Source organism: Podarcis melisellensis (assembly GCF_964234715.1).
Source record: "Podarcis melisellensis genome assembly, chromosome: 14".
In the NCBI taxonomy this organism is placed as follows: domain Eukaryota; kingdom Metazoa; phylum Chordata; class Lepidosauria; order Squamata; family Lacertidae; genus Podarcis; species Podarcis melisellensis.
This window is the reverse complement of record NC_138546.1, coordinates 12,638,593-12,661,108: the sequence shown is the minus strand read 5'-3', so window position 1 is coordinate 12,661,108 and position 22,516 is coordinate 12,638,593. Positions and strand designations below refer to the sequence as shown.

Genomic DNA, 22,516 nt, shown 5'->3' with positions numbered 1-22,516 from the left:
CCAGCCAACATGGCCAATGTTCTCAGGGGCGATGATGTGAATTGTATCATTATCTGTATCTGGAGGGCCACAGGTTCTTCATACCTTTTGTAGGGATCCATCCTGTGTTTGATATTCATGTGTGTATTTTTCCTCCCCACACCCTTCCCAAACCAGCCCAGATCAAGCCTCGGAAATATTGTCTGAGTATATCCAGGAATGTACCGTGGGGAGAAAGCTGTTGGTCCACACTGTCACATATGACTGTAGCAATCAAGTTCCTCCTGTAAGTTTGTCTGGGGAGGGTAGTGTAGCTCTAGGGCAATGCGTATGCTTTGAGTCAAGACGGTCTCAGGTTCAGCCTCTGGTCGGCCTGTCTCTACTTAAAAGGACCAGGGAAGCACAGCTGACATGGTAGAAGCTCTCTAGCTGTGAAGGAGGGAGAAATTCAAGTCAGTTCATTTTTATAGGCCAACCTCCTTAATTCACACTTCCCAAAGCAATATGCGAATCAAAGCGCAGTTCAATGCATTTCTTCAACCAAGAAATGTGTACAAAAATGCATATACTAGTGTGCTGGAAAATGCACATATCGGTGGATATTGTGTTAAAAAAACCATTGCATAAGGTGAAATTGCTTTGCAAAAAAATGTGTCTCTTAGGCAAAATTGCATAGATTTGCCAATCCCTAGCCTGGAGACAAGACTGAGCTAGGCAGCAAATTTCATCTAGTATAAGACAACTTTCTGTGTTCCTTCTTTGTGCTTGGTAAAAATATTTCACTACTTGATGCTTACTGAAGGACCCAGCTACACATTATGTTAGCTATGTGGTTATGCCTACAAGTGCAGGGCTGTTTTTGATGCCATAGTTAGGTAAGCAACAACAAAGAAACAGCCCACCTCTCATTGTCTGCTAGTTGAGCTTTTGGGGGGCTGCCATTTCCCAGACCTTTCAGTGCTTTCCGCCTGGACACTGTTTAAAAGGGTTGAATACCGGCTATGTCCAGACGTATGGCAACCCTAGGTTTAGTGAATATGGGTATTTATGCAGCCGTTCTGTGCTCAACCATTTTCTTTGATGTGATCTATGCAGGGTGTGGTAAGAAGCATAGCAGAAGATGTGGGAGGCTATTATCACTGTTACTCCTCAAAGAGAGAGGTAGGTCACTCCTCACTCGACAACTGCACTATTTTAAAACGTTGTTAGCAAAGCGCTTGGTGATTGCCTTGCCCGCTCATAAGGTTGTAGAAGTGGACAGGAAACTTCTTTATGAGCTCATAAGAGTGCCAAGAGGGTGGCCTGTACCTGGCTATCCCCTTAAATAGGCATGGGGTTGCAGCCCCCAAGCCCTTGCCTCTGATTGGCTAAGCGGGCACTGCCTGCTCTTACCTGAGAGCCCAACATGGCTGGAGGCGGGCAATGCCAGGTGACCATCAGCTTCCCCACCTGCTCTGGAACATGGCATATTCCCTGAACCCACCACAGACATGTCGCGCAGCAATGGCCACCTGTGCGGAGTGCCAGGTGAGCAGATGCTCCCATGGGGGGCGCTGATGACAACCAACTTGGATGGCTTGAAAAGCAGTTGAGACAAGTACTTTGATGGTGCTATATAAATAAGTGTTAATGTATAACTGAGGATGCTGTGGGTGGCGCTGTGGGTTAAACCACTGAGCCTAGGACTTGCCGATCAGAAGGTCAACGGTTTGAATCCCTGCGATGGGGTGAGCTCCCATTGCTCGGTCCCTGCTCCTGCCAACCTAGCAGTTTGAAAGCACATCAAAGTGCAAGTAGATAAATAGGTACCGCTCCGGCAGGAAGGTAAATGGTGTTTCCTTGTGCTTCTCTCATTTGCCAGAAGCCTCTTAGTCATGCTGGCAACATGACCCGGAAGCTGTACGCCGGCTCCCTTGGCCAGTAAAGCGAGATGAGCACTGCAACCCCAGAGTCGGTCACGACTGGACCTAATGGTCAGGGGTCCCTTTACCTTTACCTTTAATGTATAACTAAATACAATTTATTTTACAGCTGCTGCTTGCAGAATTTTAGCGTCTTTTTTAGTGTGCATCACTTTATATGCTGCCTTTTTAAAATTAACCTCTTAGTCAGAATTTCCTGTGTCTGTTAACTGCTAGGGGATTTTGTCAACAATAAAGAAAAGAAAAATGCTTTGAATAAATAATAATAAAAGGTTGCTAAGCCAGTATACCCGCGAGCAATGAAGAATAAATCTGATTGGTTTTTTCAATTCTGTTGCGTGATCAGAATTGTGACAGCACTGATATTCAACTGATCCTTCTTGAACGACAAAAGGCCAAGGAATTGCTCAACATCATAAGTGAAATCTACCAGGGAAGGATGGGTGACACACTTTTTAACGTAATGAAACAAGTAAGTACCTGATCTCATTTAATTGGCTGTTTTATTTAAAAAGACCAGTAGATCTAAAAAAGCTGCTGGACATCTAATTAGTGTTCAGCCACAGAGGAACGTATTGTAGTGATACCATTATGTAAATAGTTCTGACGAGTCCTGAGTCAAATTAGAGCTCTCTACTCTTTTTATTTTATTATCTTAAAAACAGCAGTCATATCCCTCGCTTCAGCCAAAAAAGTCTCACGGATGGCGGCTTACGATTGTCAATGATAAGACAGTCTCTGTCCTCAGCCTCACAATCTGAACCTTTCTTTTACCTATATTTTTAAAGCCCTTTAAAAAAGTTCTTTTGTTTCAAAGTTTTGTGGAAGCTGTCAGCTTGGGATTTTGAGAGGCCGAGGCGAGGTTGTTAGTGCCTTTTAAAAATATTCCACACAGTTGAGAACAAGTGGTCTGCACTTTTGTTTACATATAAAAAAGGAAAGCCTTGATGTGTTTGCTGTATGTACTGTGGCTTAATCTTTTTTTTAATCAATGAGAGATGCTGGGGTGCAACTTTGGAAATTATGCTAGTGCCTAAGAACATAGAAGTAGAGACATCACCTTGCCAACAAAGGTTCGTATAGTTAAAGCTATGGTTTTCCCAGTAGTGATGTATGGAAGTGAGAGCTGGACCATAAAGAAGGCTGATCGCCGAAGAATTGATGCTTTTGAACTATGGTGCTGGAGGAGACTCTTGAGAGTCCCATGGACTGCAAGAAGATCAAACCTCTCCATACTGAAGGAAATCAACCCTGAGTGCTCACTGGAAGGACAGATTGTGAAGCTGAGGCTCCAGTACTTTGGCCACCTCATGAGAAGAGAAGACTCCCTGGAGAAGACCCTGATGTTGGGAAAGATGGAGGGCACAAGGAGAAGGGGACGGCAGAGGATGAGATGGTTGGATAGTGTTTTCGAGGTTACCAGCATGAGTTTGACCAAACTGCGGGAGGCAGTGGAGGACAGAGGTGCCTGGCGTTCTCTGGTCCATGGGGTCACGAAGAGTCGGACACGACTAAACGACTAAACAACAACAACTAAGAACATAAGAACCCTGCAGGATCAGACCAAAGGCATGTCTAGGTCAGCATCCATCAGCTTACAGAAGCCAGCCTGTCACCCCCAGAACACCTAAACACAATAGCCCTTTTCTGCTGTTGTGGTCCAGCAACTTGCAATAACCAAAAGGCATATTGCCCCTGAATGTGGATATTTTGATCAATGCTACATATTTTTAATGAGTGTGGTTCTTTATTGGGACTATATTTCTACAATATCTGGAGGGCACTGTTCTGTCTACCCTTGATCTTAGGGAGTGGACAATAAAAGAAATGTAGGAAAAGAGATAAGTAGATTAGAATGCCTTTTTAAATGTTTCATTAACATGTTCCCAGCTTTTGGGCGTTTGGAGGAGACAAAATGGAAACGCAGGATTTTGTAGATGAGATTTTAAATATCTTTATTTAGGGTTCCGTGGAGTGTTTGAAGCTTCCCTCTGAAACCTCCCTGCCAAAGCCGCCAAAACATGATTGTCCTCTTGCAATACAAATCCCAAGCTTTTCGGCCCAAACCTCGGCTGAATGGTTAAAAACGAATGGACTAAAAGGTAAAGTAGACTGGGAGGGCAAGGGTTGGGTGTGGGAAACCTTCTTCAGCCTGCGAATCATATTCCCTTCTGGGCAACGTTCTGAGGTCCATTTGCCAGTGGTGGAGGAGCCAAAGGCAAACATGGATGGCACAACAACAACAACAACAACTAATCTTTATTACAGTCATAGACCAGCATTTAATATCTAAAAAGCTTTTTAGAAAGCTAAAAGGTATTAAAACACAAGGTGAATGTAAAAGTCTATAAGAATTTAAAAGAAGCTAAAAGAATCCAAAAGAAGGGTCAGGAACATTGGGCGGGTGTGGAGGAGCACAAAAGGTTGATACATAAAGGCTTTAGCTCTCATTTACAGAGCACTCTGATATGTTCATTAAAGCTGATTGGTGGCACAGGTCATCCTCCTATGAATCTCGAGTGCTGCTGTGTATAACCTAGCAACACTATACATTGCATCAGGATCAGGATCCGAGAGCAGCAGGGCGATGTAAAATTGTCCTGTCTGCCCTGGGTGCTTGTGAAGTAATGGGGGAATCAGGCTAGTACGAATGTCTCTGTATTACAGGCACTGGAGAAGGACATTGTAATGGTTCTAGGGGTTGCTCGTGCGTAAATCGATGCCACACCTGGCTGGATTACCTGGGTGAACCCTTTCTGTCCGGACAGCCACTCACCCGTGGCTGTCTCAATCGCTGGCAGAATCCGTCAGTGGGCGTTTCTTGAACTTCTTCCAGCAAAGACGCTCTTTGACGCCTAGTCTCCGCCTACTCTCCCTGCGCGGAAGCCTTCTGCGCAGGGAGGGTGTGGGCAGCGGAGGACCCGTGCTCTCTCCGCTAGTCTCCGGCAAGGAGTCATGGAGCCACCTCGCCGATTCCCCCATCTGCCCCCCTTCTCCACTGGTGCTACGCTGAATTCCTTCCCCAGACGATGGGCTGCTTCTCTCCCTCCTGGGACGCTCTCCAGAACCCCTCTGGAGCCCTCCCTCTCCCTCTGGCTCCGATGGCAGTTCCCTGACAGACATGCTCTACCATTTCTATTTGTCCCAAGTCACAGGGGCATTGTCTCTCCGGGTAGTCAATCTTCCTGTATTGGCCTTCAATAACGACCGAGGGAAGGGCATGACATTGAGCCAGGGTAAAAGCCCTTTGGTGTTTAGGGACTTTGATTTTAGTTAGATATGCCAGAGAGGAGGCAAGGTACCTGGTGGATCCAATTGGCACTCTGTGTCTACTACACGTCATTTAATGAATGCTTTAACCTGATCGTATCCCATGATAAATAGTAGACCTGGAGAGAAGCCCAGGGATGAGATTTTAGTTGCAACTGCCTGTTTCCACGTGGATTACTTAGTGGAGCAAGGTCACGGGGAAATGGCACAACAGATGAAGATGTTACCTTTGTACAGTAGACTAGTTTCCGTATACACTCACCTGCTCCTTTCCATCCAAGCAAGAAAGAGGCACGACCAGAGTTCAGTGACACATCCCAGCCAGGCAAAAATACTCAGGCTGTGAAGTAAGGCCTGTGAGGGCTGTGGGAAGTTCCATATGGCAAATAGAGAAGCATTTGGCCTCAGGACCAGAGATTTCCCCATCCCTGGCCAAAAGGTTCCATGTGTAATGAAGCCTGCTTGAGCCACCTGAACGGGCCTTTCATTTACTCTTTGGTTCCTTGTTTGTTACAGCCAGGAAATTAAGCCTTTATCAAGTTTTGGCACCCAATGCTTTCTCCCCTGTGGAAGAATTTGTGCCTGTCCTTCGGAAAATGGTATCGTCCACATTACATGAGGTAAGTAAAGAGGAGTTTTAGATTAGAATCTGGAGGCCATGTGGTCCAACACCCCCAACCCCATATGGCCAACAGCCCAGAGATGAAGGGCGTTGTAGTCCAACAACAGCTGTAGAGGGCCACAGGTTAGCCACCCATGCTCTGTTGGCTGTTGCCATCCATCAGGCACCATCCTTTGCCCACCCTGAAGCAAACTGTCACCGGATTGATGATTTGGTTGTCAGACTTGTTACTAGAACATATGATTAATTTTATCTCTCTCTGCCTCTCTCTCTCTCCTTGTTTCAGAAAGCAATGACCCAGTTTGAATGGCACGATGGGACGATTAAAAATATTCACGTTGATCCACCCATACTGTATGACTATCAGGTGACTGAAGGACCTATACATAAATCCCCACGGCCAGAGTTAATGGCATTCCAGTTTAATCTAAGCCAACTGCTCTTTTTGTGTGCAGTTTTGACTAAGATGTGCATGTCATCTAATCTCCCCACAAACAAATCAGAATGAAGGCTTGACAAACAGTTGTTGTCATCTAATCTCTCTGTGAAGTTTGTGCACAGGTTGAAGATGAATGTAGGGAGCTACCTTATATTGCATTGGCCTATCTAGCTCAGTACTCTCCTCACTAGTGTAGGGTAAGACTCAATGGCAGATCACATGCCATGCATGCAGAAGGTCCAGGATCCACCCCCCCCCCACATCTCCAGGCAGGACTGGGAATGTCTCCTTTGTGAAACCATGGAGAGCTGCTGCCAATCAATGGAGGCAATACTGAGCAAGATCGACCAATGGCCTGGCTTCTTATAAGACAGCTTCCTATGTTCCTGTGAACTCTCAGTAAGCAGGTTGTCAGGAAGTGACCACAGAATCAGAAGACACACCAGGACTGCTATAGGAAGAGGCATCCAAAGAAAAGGGAAGCAGTTATTATCAAGGCATCATGCTTGGAGTGAAGTCTTATCTTAATTACATTTTGGTTTTGGGAGTTTTTAATTTATTTGAGGCAGTTAAGAATGGAGGGGGGAAAGATGTATGTTGCCCATGAACTGTGGTGAGAAATATAGTGGAAGCCAAGAACATACTCAAAGAATGGAACGGTTGCTGAAGCAGTTGTCTGAAATGTGCAGGTAACCGTTCTCATCAACTATGTTTTGAATTGCATCTACAGAAACGGCTTGGCCGACTGGTGAGGATGTATGAGAGACGGGTAGACTGGCTCTCCACAGCTAGTAGAAGAATTTGGGGAACTGTTTGTGAGAAGAGGTATCAGTGTTTTGCTTGTCCACATCCAGTTTTGTAAAATGATGCCCTAAATTGCCCCTCATGTGTTTGTGTTTGTGTGTGTGTGTGTGTGAGAGAGAGAGAGATGTATTCTGAACATTGCCATGCCACCCTAGACATGACAGTGTACAAGAAATAATGAAAAAACAGATATTATTAATAAATTTATTGCCTGCCCTTTACTGTAATGCCCCAGTATAGCCAATAGAATGGCACCAGGGCTTATGGGAATTGTAGTCCAACAGCATCTGGAGGGCCACAGTTTCCCATTCCCTATCTTGAAATATAGATGCTTCCATGCACTCGGTGAGTATGCATGTTCAGGATCTGCTGTTTTTTAAAAGCTCTGTCTCCTTAGCTTTTTTAAAGGCAACTGGAAGCAGGGCAAAATTGCCTAAAATGGTTAGGGATCAATAAAGTTAGTCTTCATTAAGGGTCTCCCTACCCTTTCCCCTCTAGCAGAGCTTCACACACATGTAGACGTAGAATGTTCCTTGAGCACAATTCCACTCCCATCTTCAAGAAATTGCACTACTGAGCTATGACCCCACTCCCAGGCCTTTGACCCCAGTATAGTTTCCCTTCAAAATTTCTAGACAATAAAAATGGGGAAACGTTGATCTAAAAGTTGTGTCTCTGATGCTGGTGGTCTCTCATACAGGATCGTCATTCTTATTGATATCTCCAAAACAAATGCCATGTACATCATTCATATCCAACATTCCCTGCGACTTTTACTCGAGGAGCAGTTGTCGAGCAAGGATTTCTTCAATATCATAGCGTAAGTAACTGCCATGCAATGCTTGCAACCATTTCTTGGGGGTAGGTCTGTCCATGAGCATTTGGCATCCTTGCTAAATTAACCTTCTGATTAATGGGCTATTAGCCATGCTAGTTATTGCTTTGCCTTCAGGGCAGGAATGCTTCTGAATAAAAACAGTTGCTGGAGTGGAAAGTGCTCTTGGGCTTGGTTTTTGCTTGCAGGATTCTCAAAAGCATCTGGTTGGCAACTGCGAGAACAAGATGCTGGACTAGTTGGGCCATTGACTTGATCCAGCAGGCCTCTTCTTATTTTTTTTATTCCTCTGAATGTTTAGGCTCAGAATAGCAGAAAGTACCTGTCAGGGAACTGCCATCGGAGCCAGAGGCGGAGGGAAGGCTCCAGAGCGATGCCGGAGAGGGTCCCAGCAGGGAGAGAGGCAGCCCATCTGCTGGGGAAGGAAATCAGCGTAACACCAGGGGTGAAGGGGGGCAGATGGGGGAATCTGAGAGGAGGCTCCAGGACTCTTCACCGGAGACCAGTGGGGAGAGCACGGGTACTCCACTGCCCACACCCTCCCTGCGCAGAAAGACTTCCCCGCAGGGAGAGTAGGAGGAGACTTGGCGACAAAGAACTTCTTTGCTGGGAGAAGTTCAAGAAACGCCCACTGACGGATTCTGCCAGTGACTGAGACAGCCACGAAGTGAAGGGCTGTCCAGAGAGAAAGGGTTCAACCAGGCAACCTAGCCAGGAGTGGCGGCAACTTACGCATGAGCAACCCCTAGAACCATTACAGTACCCATTGCAGCTCAGTGTCCGAGAGTGCATTCCTATACATGTCTACTCAGAAGTAAGTCTCACTGAGTGCTATGCAACTTACTCCCAGGTCGATAGGTGTAGAATTGCTACTGTTTTTGGAACCTGAACTGCTCAAGCATCTTCTGTTGCAGGCTGATATGCTGTGAAGTAGCGTTTAGTTATTTGCTCTGTGTTTCTTGCAGCTTTGGAAATGACGTTAAGGCCTGGCAGGCAGAAATGGTTCCTTCGCACCTAGACAACCTACAAAAGGCCTGGAGGTAAGTAAAACATCTTTTAAGGGAAGCCTCACTGGTAAAACCCCTAGGTTAGTGATCTCTGTTTAATCCGATTTTCACATGCATTTAAGATTACCTAGTTGCGTGGCGAGTTCCCGCCTCCCACCAGTAGGAATAAAGACACATAACAACATTATTTTAGGTTAGTGGGCTAAAATTGGCCACAACTTTATTGGTTACAGGTAAAGAGCGGTATTGGCTTAGGCATTGGTCCTATCCGACTATCCGGCTTCAGCCTGTTTGCTTGAAGACCGGGAAGGGTTAACACCAACAGGGGGAGCCCTGCTGATGCATCCCGGGGCCGTGCTTGCCTTAAATGAGGCAAGCCACACACCCCGAGCCAGCCGATTGGCTGCCTCAGGGGATGACGCTGCCCGAGGATTCCCCTGATCGCTCAGGGGCTGGAAGCCAGCCTCCGCGGACGTATTGGGGGCGTGAAGCCCGCAACACCACCTCCTCCCGAGGTCGGAAGTGGGTTTGTGGATCAATGGGAGTCATGAATGAGCTGAGCTCCTTATTTTTACACAGCTCGTATAAAACTAGAGAAGGGACTCATTTAGGGGAGATGAGCTTATCCCAGAAATGGAATCAGTTTGCACATCTCTCCCATATAAGTCTGCCCTTGCCACCACTCAAAAACAGGAAGTGGGGTTTACTCCCTCTTCCTAATTCCCTGCTTTCAGGCTATGCCTGGAACTGTTTATAGGATAGGATTTGGGAACTTGTGGCCTCCCACAACTTTAGCTTCAGCTCCCATCATCCCTGACCATGCATCATTCTGGCTGGTGCTGATGGTATCTGCAGTTTAACAACTTCTGGAGGGCCACAGGTTTCCCATGCCTAGGTATGTTGAAGAGTTCTGATGCAAATGGGGGCAGAAATTGCCAATGTACGCTTATTTCTACCATATCTGGAAGGGAAACCAATGCAGCAAATATGATTGGTATTTCCTTCTGTGGTTTGTATTCTGCAAACGATACGTAATCAATGACTTTTCCCACCATTTGCATTGTGTTTCCTTTGCGTTGAAATGAATGGTGTGGAATTGCATAATAATTGCATAATTATTTACATAACTATGTCAATATCTGCGACATATAATATCATTTCCCTCAGAAGATGAAATGCAGCTGAATGGAAACAGCAATGTGGCAAATGTGGGCCAGAGCAGAAATCAATGTTTTCTTTTAGACTTTTAGAAGACATCTGAAGGCAGCCCTGCTTAGGGAAGCTTTTAATGTTTAATAGATTATTGTATTTTAATATTCTGTTGGAAGCCGCCAAGAGTGACTGGAGAAACCCAGCCAGATGGGTATAAATAAATTATTATTATTATTATTATTATTATTATTATTATTATTATTATTATTATTATTATTATTATTATTATCCCTAACTGAGTTTGCCCTAGGATTGTTAGCATGAGCCAGCATTGCAGTCACAAAATGTTTGGAAGCCATGGTTAGTGTTTTGATGATACTTGGGCATTTAAAAATAAAATTAAAAAATTGTTCAACTCCTCTTCTAGCTGGGTACTGACCCTTCAGTGTGAAGGCACTAGAAATCTTATGACCGCACTTAGAAGAGCTGTGGAGATAGACTTTAAAGATAAAGACAAGCATAAGTCTCAAAGCATTTACCTGCTTACAACTGGAGTTCCCGACCAAGAGAAGGTGGGTAAAATCCCCAAACCAGCCTACCATTTGTCCAGAGTTGCTTGTTAGATTGTCAGAACTATTGCATGCTAGCTTTGCACTTGCAGAGAGACTTTGACACCTGTATGTATTCAAACACGTATTCTCCTACATGCATTCTAATCATAGGAACCAACTCCAGGCGGCTGTGGGTGCTTGGGCACCCACAATGCTGCGGGTGAGATGGCCCCCTTGACTCTAAGGTGGTTCTGTCTCACAGGGCTTGTGTGCTCTATGTTAAGTTTGACCCAGGGGCCAGTTTTAACCTCCAGGCTTCTGAATGCAGACTATGCAATTCTTCTCAGGCCACGCCCCTCGCTGCCCCTTCTCTGTGCATTCCTTCAGTACTTTTTTGCCGGGCAGGAATGTGTCTTTGAGTGGTGCAGTGCCTCTTACTTGCCAGGGTAGAGAGATGTGTGCGTCAACCACTGGCTATTGCCTGGCTGGAAGGTTGACTACTGTACAAAGTCACTCTGGCTGCTCTGCCCACCTTGCCTCTCATGGCAACCAACCTCCAGAAAGTCGCAGATGAGGAAATGCAGCCCTCAGTTTGGAAAAGGATTCCCACCTTGCCTTACAGACTGTGATGACTGTGAGCGCTATACAAATGCTAAAATTGTTGTGTTAGTGTCATCAAACAATACTCTCAAGTGGTTCTGTTGGCTTATATTCTTGCCTTCCAGCATGCCATCTGTTCTTACCTGGCTGAGGTCTGTGGCGGCTGTGACTTGAAGCTGCATGTCTGTCTGTTCAGCGTCGACGGTTTCTCCCTTGATGATATCCCGCCGCGTTATGCAAGTCTGGATGAAACGGCTGCGATTTGTAAAGAATTCGCCCAGACTGCCAATGGTCGGTTTCATTGGTTTGGAGAAACAGGTATGTGATGTTCAAATGTTTTGTTTGTTTGTGACGTGCATTTTTAGGATTGCAGTTTGTTTTAAACTGTTTTTAATGCTGTGTTTTAAATGGCATGTATCCCTGGCCCAAGGAGCCCTGGGACACACAGTGTATTTCTCAGGGTCTCCAGTGTCTGGGATGCTAAAGGATTGACTACCTTTCCTAAGATCAATGGAGGAAACCTTGCTGATAAAGCTGCAACCTGCAGCAGTACATATGGTGTAGTTTTATTCAGAAGATAGTGACTGTTGGGTGTTTCCAGCCCAGCATTTAGTAAAAACTTGTTTACTTGGGCTTTCCTGAAATGATAGCCCTGTTCCTTCTGCCCAGTTATCTGTAACACTGATTCAATGTATATTGAAAACTGCTGTGAGATTACTTTTAATGTAAGCAATATAGAAATATTATCAGATACAGTGGTACCTCGGGTTACATACGCTTCGGGTTACATACGCTTCAGGTTACAGACTCCACTAACCTAGAAATAGTACCTCGGATTAAGAACTTTGCTTCAGGATGAGAACAGAAATCGTGCTCCGGTGGCGCGACAGCAGCAGGAGGCCCCATTAGCTAAAGTGGTGCTTCAGGTTAAGAACAGTTTCAGGTTAAGAACGGACCTCCAGAACGAATTAAGTACTTAACCCGTGGTACTACTGTAGAGTAAATTAAATTGTTGTGACCCACCTTAAGACCTTAGGGTGAAGGGCAGGTTGTTGCGGTTCTCCACTTGCTCACAAACTGTACACGTGGTTTTGACCTTGAACTGGGAATCTTCTGCAACCCTACTGGGACCTCCTTTTACTTTTAGAAGACCTTTTCCTTTACTTGCTCATGCTCCCATCCTTATTCAGCTCCAGCTACAAAAGCTGAGTCTGCTGAAGAGGCAAGAGACCCTCTTGACTATCTCTTAGTGCAGACCCAGGTCATTGAGCCTGAGCTTCCACAGCCGCCGCCCACCATGAATCACCATAGGCGGGATTGGAAGCAGCAGATATGTCTTATACTTATGATAATATTTTATTCTCTTGCTAATTATGCTGTTTTATATTTGACTTCCTTTCACCATGTTTTATTTTGAGATTTTTTTTAAAGGTGATATTTTAGTTGCCTTGATTGTACACTTAACTTTCTTCAGTAAAGTTTTATTTTGGGTTGTTTTATTTGATGTTTTAATGTGGGTTGTAAGCCGCTTTGAGGTTATTTTTTCTTAAAAATATATGGTGGTATAGAAATGAAACGAACAACAACAACTCAACCCTACAACGTTTCAACAGAAATGGTTCTGGGACAATCAATGATCAATATGCTTCTCTGCGTTGCAGTTGCTTACTGATCTATTAAAAAAAATTAAACGCTAGGGAGTTTAAGGACATGCCTCCTGCTGGCCTTTTTGCTCTTCTTTTCTCTCCTCCTGTTAGGCATCTATGAAAGTGATGATATCAGCATTATCCTATCTGAAATGGAAAAAGCTGTCAACTATTCTCACAAGGTATACGTTCAGATATCCTTCTGAAATGGGTGCTGTGTTTGTTAGGTTGAACGGGATGCATCTGTTCAGTCATGTACAGAATCTGCTTCACATTTAAGAACTTAAGAAGACCTATTCTGGACCACATCAAACCCTAGTTGGTCCAGCATCCTGTTACCCACATTGACCAACCAGACGTCTATGGGAAGCACAACATGAATGCAATAGACCTCTCCCACTTGTGTTCCCTCAACTGGGACTTGGGGGCATACTGCCTCCTATATTGAAGGTAGTACATAGTTGTCATGATGAGTAGCCATTAATATCTTCCATTAATTTGGCCATATCCTCACCAGATGCTTATACCACTTTAATAGTCATGGCTTCCCCCTCCCAGAGAACCCTGGGAGTTGTGGTTTCTTAAAGATACTGTGAGTTGTTAGAAGACCTCTATTCCCCTTACAGAGCTACAGTTCCCAGAATGGTTTAGCAATCTTCCCAGGGAACTGCAACATTTGGGTGGTGGGTGGTAATGGGGGGGGGTCTTCTAACAATGCCCTTAGCAAACTACACTTCCCAAGGTCCTTTGGGGGGAAGGCATGACTATTAAATTGGGATAAGAGTGCTTTAAATGCATGGTGTGGATGTGGCCTCTGTTTCATCCCCTTGTAAATCTATCCACATTGGTGGCCATCAGTTTGGTGACAGCCTGAGTAGGCTGGTGTTCCATTGTTAAACCCATAAAACGTGAAATGGAAAGGTGAATTTCCAAATTTGCAATGACATAGGAACTGCATCCTCTTAGGTTCATGGACAATGATGATATGGATGACTTGGGAATGACAACATCCTTCTGTGTTGATGATAATTGATGGAATGAGAACAACATCTAATGTTGATGGTGACAATGATGATGATTTTTTAAATTCCTAGCTTATGTTCCATTGTCAGGTTTGGCCCTACAAGACAGCTAACAACCAGATTGAAACAAGAACAAACTATGTTCAGTGTTCCAATACAAATTCAAAGAGACAATGATCAAAATAATAATAATACGTAGACCATATCAGATGAGAGAACAAGAAATATATATTCTTTATTGATGCATAAGGAACATCAGAAGAGGATGTGTATGTGTGGTTCTCTGTTGTATTTCTCCAAGTGTTGTGGAATGGGAACACACACACACCCATTTTGCCCATCTGAAGGCAATACATTAGCTATTTCCTTTTGAGTTCAGTCCTGATAGAAACTGATAAGGCTTCCCTCCCCCCCCCCCCATTGAATTTGCTTTCCAGAGAAAGTCTCCAAACCTTTCCTATCCCTTCTGTTTTTCAGTGTGCCTTACTAGTGGGATCCTTAAGGCAACGTTCAGGAAGTCATTTGGCTAATCAGCTGATGCCTGAAGGAGACCTAACAATGCTAGAAACACAGAAGAAGAGTAGACCACAGAGGCTGCCATTTCCAAAGCCAACTGCCCTCACTCTTGCCAGAATGGTATGACACTGTTTGGTATTTTAAGATGAAAACTACCTTCATCAGTGCCACTAACCATGTCCCTAGGAGTTGGCTTCTATGATTCTACAATACAGGGACGAAAGCTGAAAATGCCTGGGGTGTGTGTGTGCATTGCTGCTCTGTGATAGGGTTGAATGCAGATCATACAGGTCTGTACAGGACCAGGCAGCCTTTCAGGTAGCCTGGTCCCAAGATGCTCAGGGCCAGGTAAACAACAAGACCTTGAACATGACCTGGTAGCTGGCTGGCAACCAGAGCAGTTCTCTCAGCACAGGTGTGACCTGTGAGTCCAGGTGCTCCACTCAGCAATCTGGTTGCATAATTGTTGCCATTGTGGTATCCCAAAAGCGGTTTTGAAAATAAGAACCACGTAGCATGCTGGTAGGCAGGGGCAAAGTGGTAGAAGGTTTTCTCAGATGTTGACTGTGCCTTTTTAGAACTTCAGAGACCAGCTCAATGGGGCCAGAAATGGCACGATGAAAGCTCTCCTATGGCGTCCACCAAGTGCCAAAGCGGAAATTCCTCCAGGTGTGTGTAAATTAAGACAATGGATTTGAATTGCTATTGCTTGCATGATTACAAATAGATATATTTGTTGTCACAAGCTTTGTTTACTACCAGCTTGATGAAATAGCAAAGGCTGCTGACTAAGGCTGGATGAAGTGTGTGAGGCGTCTGGAGAAGAATTGGCTCTTGATAATGTATGGTTTGCATCCAGTTTCTAGTCCAACTCAAGAGTGGTACCATTCAAGTTAATGGGCATGACTAACTTAGGTTCATTATTTTCAACGGATCTACTCTGAGTAAGACTGAGTTGGGTAAACCCAAGATGTAGGCATGCCCAACTTAGGCCCATGATGCTTTAAGGACCATCTCACTCAGTGGCCCAACAGAGCCTGTGGTGATCTGGGGCTGATTCCACTCAACTCAGCTGAAGCCAGGATCCCCTCCCCAATGATCCTGGATCCAGTGCATAAACCCTAGTAACCAGCTCAAGTAGGGGAAGAAGGCAGGTGGAAACCAGTGTCATGGGCCCTACTGCTCCAGGTGGAATGAAAGCTAATAAAATGTTTCAAGGCTTGCTGTGTTAAGGAAAACTGTTTCATAATTGAAACAGTAGGTGGTCCTACTGTCATTAACAGTTAAAGAAAACATTTGACTGCATATTTCTTTGACTGATGTTTGTGAGTCAAGGGTCTCACAAAGGGCTGAAAAGGCAAGTTATAACTGTGGCTAAGAGAAGAGTTCAGGGCAACAGTGTTCCTCATATTAATAGCATATTTATCTCACACTGTCCACAAGTTCCGCAGTACAAGTTTTCTGCAGTATTCCTTTGTGGATCCATCTGAGCCTTACCTATTTCCCCTTTTCACCTTTGTTTCCAAAAAGGGAATCTTGATATTTAAAGTCAGTGCTTTTTTTCCCCCTTTATTGAAATACTGCCCCTCAATGAGGCCAAACTTAGATTCACAAAATATTTAGGGGTATGCGTACTCCTGCGTCCCCCCAGGAAAAAAAGCACTGCTTAAAGCAGCCAAATCAAGGCAGTGTCTGAACTTTGGGAGCTGGGCTTCAGTGCCAAATCATGACCTTCTCCATAGTTTGCTAACACTGTAGCTTGGGGGACCCCCTCTTCACAGCCCCATGATTTAAACCCTGCCAGAGATGATGATGATGATAAATTAATATTCTGATAAGCATTGCATTCTTAGGTTAAATAGAATAATAATTATTATTATTTGCCCTTGTGTTGCAGTACCTTCAAAGGAAATTTATCTGACAAGCAGAAAAAAGAAACACAACTTCAAGTCAAAGAAGCGTCCAGAGGTTTCTCTCTTGTTATTTTATGCTGACAAAGGGAAAAAAGTAGGTGGGTGTCCCCAGGGTGTGCAGTCCTTTTCTTACTAAACCAGCAGAGTTTTAAAACTTTGATAATGAGGAGTTTCATTGCAGATTTTCTCCTTTTCTCTGACTTGTTCCAATAGTGACCAAGTGTGTTAGAGGAGGCATTTCAGGTGTCGGAGGAGTGAGAAGAGGGGTTAGTTGCAGTGGTTCTCAACCTGCGGGTTCCTAGATGTTGTTGGACTACAACTCCCATCATCTTGTGCTCTGACCTTGCTAGCTAGGGATGATGGGAGTTGTAGTCCAACAACATCTGGAGATCCACAGGTTGAGAACCACTGGGTTAGTGTTTTAAAAGCATTTGTTGGGTTATATCTTCAGCACCACACGAGGTCCTGTTTACAGTCTACATGTACGTTGCTTTTTGATGCCACTTAAAGTGCTATGACTTTAATTCAAATGATTTATCACTGTAAATTCTTTGGCTGAGCCCTATTTGCAAGTGGTGGAATGGCAGCAGAGGGGAGAATTTCAGCTGTTATTCAGGGAGGGAGGTGGACAAAACTGTGGGAGGGGGGAGAGGTGGCAAACAGCTCTTCCTGGTGACTGTTGTCACCCCTAAAAGTAATCTGAAATAACGTTACAAGATGACCAAAAGGGAATTTTGTTGCTGCTGGTGGTGATTCTCAGATGACTTGAAGGAGAGGCAGCTGCCAGTCCCATCAAGATGGGCTCTCCTTGTTCTACTCCCGTGAAACTAGGGGTGGAGCTTATCAGGGATTTCAACACCCAGTTTTGAGTCTGCAGCTTTTCACCTAAGAATGCTTGACTTACCTTGGGATGATGGAAGACATCATCTTCCATTCCATCGTGTATTTGTCACATGCAGCACTGTTTCCATTCCCCTGCAGTTTGTCTTCCGCCAAAACCTAGATTATTTCTCTTGCTGTCTGATATGGCGAAATCAAGCCATTTATGCAATTAATTTTGTAAATTACACAAGTCATTACGTTATTCCACCCCATTCATTTCATATGCAATCAATGACATATTGTTTGCGGACTGAAAGCAACAGCAAAGGCCAATTGTGTTAGTTGCATTGATTTCTGTTCCAGACATGGGACATGGGGAAAGGTTGTTGCCTTCAGGCTTAAGCGCTTTCAAGAAGCATCCAGCTGGCCATTTGGGGAAGTGGGACACCGGATGGATCCTTGGTGTGATATGGTAGAGCTCTTATATTAGGTAGGAAGTAGATAATGCAAGTTATATATGCCTCCACCAGCATATGGCATGCCATATTTTTTAGGCATGAAGCATATTTTTGCCCAGAGTGGAATACTGCAGCTTCTTTTATTCCCTAGGTGCAGTTTATAAAAAATATTCAAAGACGAAAAATGTGAAGAAGCAGATTCCTGTTCCTGTTTTGCCATTTGAAGAAGAGATATGCTCCAGTAAAGCGGTATGATTCATAATTTCCAAAGAGATAGCTCTGTCGGGCCTTAAAACGCCACTAGATTCCTTATTGATTTGACCACTTTGATATGAATTGCTGTGGAAGCATTGAGTGTTCTTCATTTTATTCATTCACTCATTTTATATCCTGCCCTTCTCCCCAAAGAAGCCTGGGGCGGCAGTATGTCTTTGACTGATATACATCCTAAACATATCATCTTTAGTTTGATACATTTGTGTTTTATTGGTTGGCGTTATGGTTGTTTGTATGTTTCAATTTATATCTGTAAGCTGCATCTGCCTTGTGGAGGGGGGAGTAGTAACTTTCTGAATAAATAAGATGGTTGAGCATAGCTATTATTTTGTCCTCCTTTCTCTCAAAAAGTGGCTGAGCAGATTCAGTATAAAGAAATTGAAGCTAGACTTGCCCAGCCTTGTTTTTGGACCTGAGTGTGTGCATCAGAAGGAAATTGTGGCATCTTTGCATAAGCAAGTCTCAGCAAAATACTGTGACATCTTCCCGAGCGTGGAGATCCACGTAAGTCCTATGGCTTTTCCTCCTATTGTGGTACAAAAATGTCTTATTTCTGCCAGTTACCTAGACTTCTGCTTTGACGACAACATCTTCCAATGTGGTTTCCTGTGTTCCAGTCAAATTTACGCTGGCCTTTTTGAAATCATAGAATAAGCTGCTGTTGTATATAAAAACGACGTTTTCATGAAATACTTGAGGCTTCTTCTTTCTGGCTCCAAAGATGTGGCTGGATTTTTCAAGAAACAGGAGACCCCATTGTGACCCTGGCAAAGCTACTGAAAGGAAATGGGAGTAAGAACTTGGATGTCAGACCCTGCAAAATGTCCCTATTTTCCAGGGATGTCCCTGATTTAGAGAAGCTGTCCCAGTTTCTGATTTGATCCCATAATGTCCCGCTTTTCCTTAAGATGTCCCTATTTTCATCGGAGAAATGTTGGAGGGTATGGGATGTAGAAGGAGCCAATATGCAAGATTTGGGACCTATTTCTCTTGGCCATAGGGACTTTATCCCTATGCACTTAAAAGAAGAGTTATTAATTAATATTCCTGTGTATAGCTTGGCTCTCAAATGAATTATTTTCAAGATGGCACAGTGAACAATTGAAAATAGATTTTTCACCCAATCTGTTAATGAAGAACATGGTCAGGCCTATAACCCTCAACTCCCACCACCAGCTACCCTCCCTCAAGTTTGCCTGCACCCTTTCCCCAAATGCACCCAGGTAATTATTTAATGTGATCACCCAAGTCTAGGAACTTCTACCCTGTCTAACCTATAAATATCTGACATGAGCTTAATTTAACATTACAGTGGAACCTCAGGTTACGTACTGTCCTCTTTATGACCCCTTTGGGTAACGATCTCCGCTAACCTGGAAGTAGGTAGTGAACTTTGCCCCGGGATGCGAGCGGAAGTCACACACTGGCAGCGCGGCAGCAGCAGGAGGCCCCATTAGCTAAAGTGGTGCTTCAGGTTACGAACAGTTTCAGGTTAAGAACGGACCTCCGGAATGAATTAAGTTCATAAACGGAGATGCCACTGTACAGCTGCACATCTGTAGTGACAAAATGCAAACTGTGTTTTTAGGGTATTGTCAAGCATCTGCAGATTCAGCCCAAGGACCTGGAAGTGTACATTGAACAGATGGAGAGAGTGTTGCGGTGCTATGTTCGGAGAGTCCAGTGGCTTCTGTCAGGTGTGTACTACCTCTAAGAATGAGAAGTCGCTGCAGTGTTGATAATATCTGTTTATTGCCCTAGGAAACAAAGCTAATTCACGCAGCCTTGGGAGGGAAGTTTCCTTTCACTAGATAATGGATTGAGGCTGAGAGAGAATTAAGTGGCACAAGATAATCCAAGGTGTTTGTGATAAAGCAAGATTTTGAACTCAGTGTTGTCCTGCTCAAAGCCAGAGCTCTACTCAGTGTACTAAACTTTATCTCCGTCTCACCCACAAATTGCCTTCTACAGTCGCCCCAGTAATTCTTCATGTATAAAGAAGATAATAGATATTTTGACAAAATTGGATGGGTATATATTACCTCCCTAGCCAACCTTGAGTCACTCCAGGAGGCAGCACTGCCTCTCAGGCTGGATCTACATTGATCTTCTAAACGTTATAAAATATAATGTTCTATAATGTTTAATGGCAGTTTCCCTTTGCCGGGGGCTCACTGCTCTGCAGCGCCCTCTGGTGTCACATTTTCATAGCACATTTTTAATGTTATAAACAACGAGTGTAGATCCGCCCTCAGTTTTCTTCTCTGTAATTTCAGGGTTGTCTGTTGTAGAATTCAGCAGGGAGGAGGATGGGAACAAAACTAGAATTAGTTGCCTCTGCCTGTCATTGACTGTGGCTTCTCCGACTGTTGATCTCCTTGACCCACTAGTCCTAAAGGACACATCTCTGCTCTAAACCTAACAGAGAGAAGGGTTTGTTTTGTGTGTGGTGTCAGCAGCAGCAGCTGCTCTTGCAGCCAGACCCCTAGAGCTGACTCTGCCAGTATGAAGTGGCCAGCCAAAGGATTCATGGAGAAAGCACACTTAACATTCCATGGGTGTTCATAGGAAGCAGAGTTTGACCAAAAGACAAGATCAACATTGTCTCTTTCTTAAGACATTGCATGAGAACAGCTAACATTCTGCCATTGCAATAGTTTTGAGACAGAAATTACAAAGGAGAGATGATAATTATTTGCAAGTTGGCTTCCAACGTTTGAATAGCCCATAGCTCACATGATGTTTATGTTGGGATTTCAGTTCCCTCCAGCTGTGAACAGCAGCTACATTGTTGACATCATGTGATGTCTGAGTGTGAGACAGGAAGTCTCTGCCAGTTCTCATTGTAACCGGAGTGTTACTTTCGCTTCTGAGTCGAAGCTTGAGTCGAGTCGGAGACTCTTGTGTTCTGCTGCTCAGGAGAGCAGTCATGTTTGTACAGTCTTAATAAAGTAGTGAGTAGACTACAGACTGTCTCTTTCTTCTGTGATGGAATGCCAGAAGAAGGCGAGTGTGCTCTTCTCAGAAGGGAGGGGTCGCTTATCACCGGTCTCTCTGGACTGAGGGAGGATTCCAGCCAGAGAGTGACCACTGGAGAGTGACCACTGGAGAGAAGCCTAAAGATGGTAACCAGTGCAAGGCCACTTGAGTTTAATTACTAAGCTGAGAGACAAGCTAAATGTGGTGGTGACTAGGGATGGGATTCACTGTCCTGCGGCTGTTCAGTTCCACCCAGCCCCACATCACCTGTGCGCAAACACACTCAGCTGAGTTTTGTGTTTTGTAAAATGCATGTCAGCTCAGCCCATAATGGCCTTCAATTCCCCTGACTGTGTTACAAAAACTGCGGGTGTTGCGGAGTGAAAGGAACCTTACAAATCGGGACAGAAGCAGTGGCATTATAACCACGAAAACAAATGCAATAACGCCACCCCCCATCTGAATGTGCAGCCTACCTGCTCATGTTATTTCTTTTTTAAAAAAATAGGTAGTCGCCGATTGTTTGGTGTCGTTTTGGAAGCGAATGTTTGCATCCTGATTGATACGTCTGGTTCCATGGACCGTTCTTTGCAGGAGGTCACAAAAGAGCTCACCTCCCTTATCTGGGAACAGCTGAGGAAGAATAATGTGAAGTAAGGAAGGTGCAGAGGTGACCTTAAGATGAGGGAGAAATGCAAGTCAGTTCAGATTGAATGGCGAACTTATCGAATTTGCACTTTCCGAAACAATTTGAAAACCGAAACACAGCCATGCTTATAAATTCACACGTATCCAAATTTTGCAATGCAGTTCTCCATCCATTGTTTACCAAAATACATATATTAGGGGGAAACCTGCACAAAAATGAATATATTTGTGAAAATAGCATGCATTATAGGAGGAGAAATTGCTTACAAAAATGTGTGCATAAATCAAGACTATATACAAAAAAATGTATAAAATGTGAAATTTGTACTAAAATGCTGAAGAATTTTCATGAGCATTTTTTTTATTTTTAGGTTTTTTTTAAGAATCCGCAAATTGCTGCGGAAATGTGGAGAACTGAATTTAAGATTAGAAAAAATGTGTCATTGAGAGGACCCTGCTTTAGGGTATCAACTTGATTTCCCACCAAAGTAGCCCCCTTATGGATATTCAAATGCTCTCATATAGCTTTCCTCAAGTGTTTCTTCTCAGAAAGGATAAAATATTGATTTAATTACATGAAGTGACTGGCTTGTGTTTTGGTCCTTCTAAGATGTATCTGAAGAAAGCTCATACCAATAACAAACTTAGTTGGTCTCTAAGGTGCTACTGGGAGGAATTTTTTTTTATTTTGTTTTGATACAACCATGCCTGTTTCCAACAGCTGCTGCACGATGGCATGTTTCAATTTCAGTAACTCAATTAGGAGGGATTGTTATCTCCAATTCTCCACCCACACGTGTGGGAGATTCCCATAGGAGATTATAATTTCATGGCATAAATAATCCTTTTTTCTTTTCGGTTTTTAATCAGTGCAGGCATCTTGCGCAATATCCTTTTAACACTCTTGTGCAAGCCTTAGTGAGGTTAGCATCATTGCGTAAATCAGACCCCCACCTTGCAGGACCAACACCAGTGATTACATAGGACAAGTAGCTTAGGTCAAATCAGGCCATGACTTTATTGATTACATATGAAAAGGTTTGGCAAGGTATTGG

General features: G+C 44.0%; 1 protein-coding gene across 5 annotated transcripts in view; it reads left to right on the top strand.

Annotated features, from left to right (window-relative positions):
• VWA3A (von Willebrand factor A domain containing 3A) overlaps nucleotides 1-22,516 on the top strand; it is a 49,409-nt gene that overhangs the window by 18,078 nt on the left and 8,815 nt on the right. For 4 of the 5 annotated variants that reach the window (XM_081887887.1, XM_081887886.1, XM_081887885.1 and 1 more), the window contains 19 exons: nucleotides 157-265; nucleotides 1,075-1,140; nucleotides 2,248-2,373; nucleotides 3,865-4,003; nucleotides 5,688-5,791; nucleotides 6,080-6,160; nucleotides 6,963-7,057; nucleotides 7,737-7,856; nucleotides 8,837-8,911; nucleotides 10,458-10,602; nucleotides 11,307-11,499; nucleotides 12,939-13,009; nucleotides 14,327-14,485; nucleotides 14,944-15,034; nucleotides 16,263-16,376; nucleotides 17,710-17,807; nucleotides 18,186-18,338; nucleotides 19,423-19,531; nucleotides 21,322-21,466. In XM_081887887.1, coding sequence (XP_081744013.1) covers nucleotides 157-265; nucleotides 1,075-1,140; nucleotides 2,248-2,373; nucleotides 3,865-4,003; nucleotides 5,688-5,791; nucleotides 6,080-6,160; nucleotides 6,963-7,057; nucleotides 7,737-7,856; nucleotides 8,837-8,911; nucleotides 10,458-10,602; nucleotides 11,307-11,499; nucleotides 12,939-13,009; nucleotides 14,327-14,485; nucleotides 14,944-15,034; nucleotides 16,263-16,376; nucleotides 17,710-17,807; nucleotides 18,186-18,338; nucleotides 19,423-19,531; nucleotides 21,322-21,466 — 2,193 coding nt within the window. The remainder of the gene's footprint in view (nucleotides 1-156; nucleotides 266-1,074; nucleotides 1,141-2,247; nucleotides 2,374-3,864; nucleotides 4,004-5,687; nucleotides 5,792-6,079; nucleotides 6,161-6,962; nucleotides 7,058-7,736; nucleotides 7,857-8,836; nucleotides 8,912-10,457; nucleotides 10,603-11,306; nucleotides 11,500-12,938; nucleotides 13,010-14,326; nucleotides 14,486-14,943; nucleotides 15,035-16,262; nucleotides 16,377-17,709; nucleotides 17,808-18,185; nucleotides 18,339-19,422; nucleotides 19,532-21,321; nucleotides 21,467-22,516) is intronic. The other variant, XM_081887884.1, reaches the window with a different exon arrangement.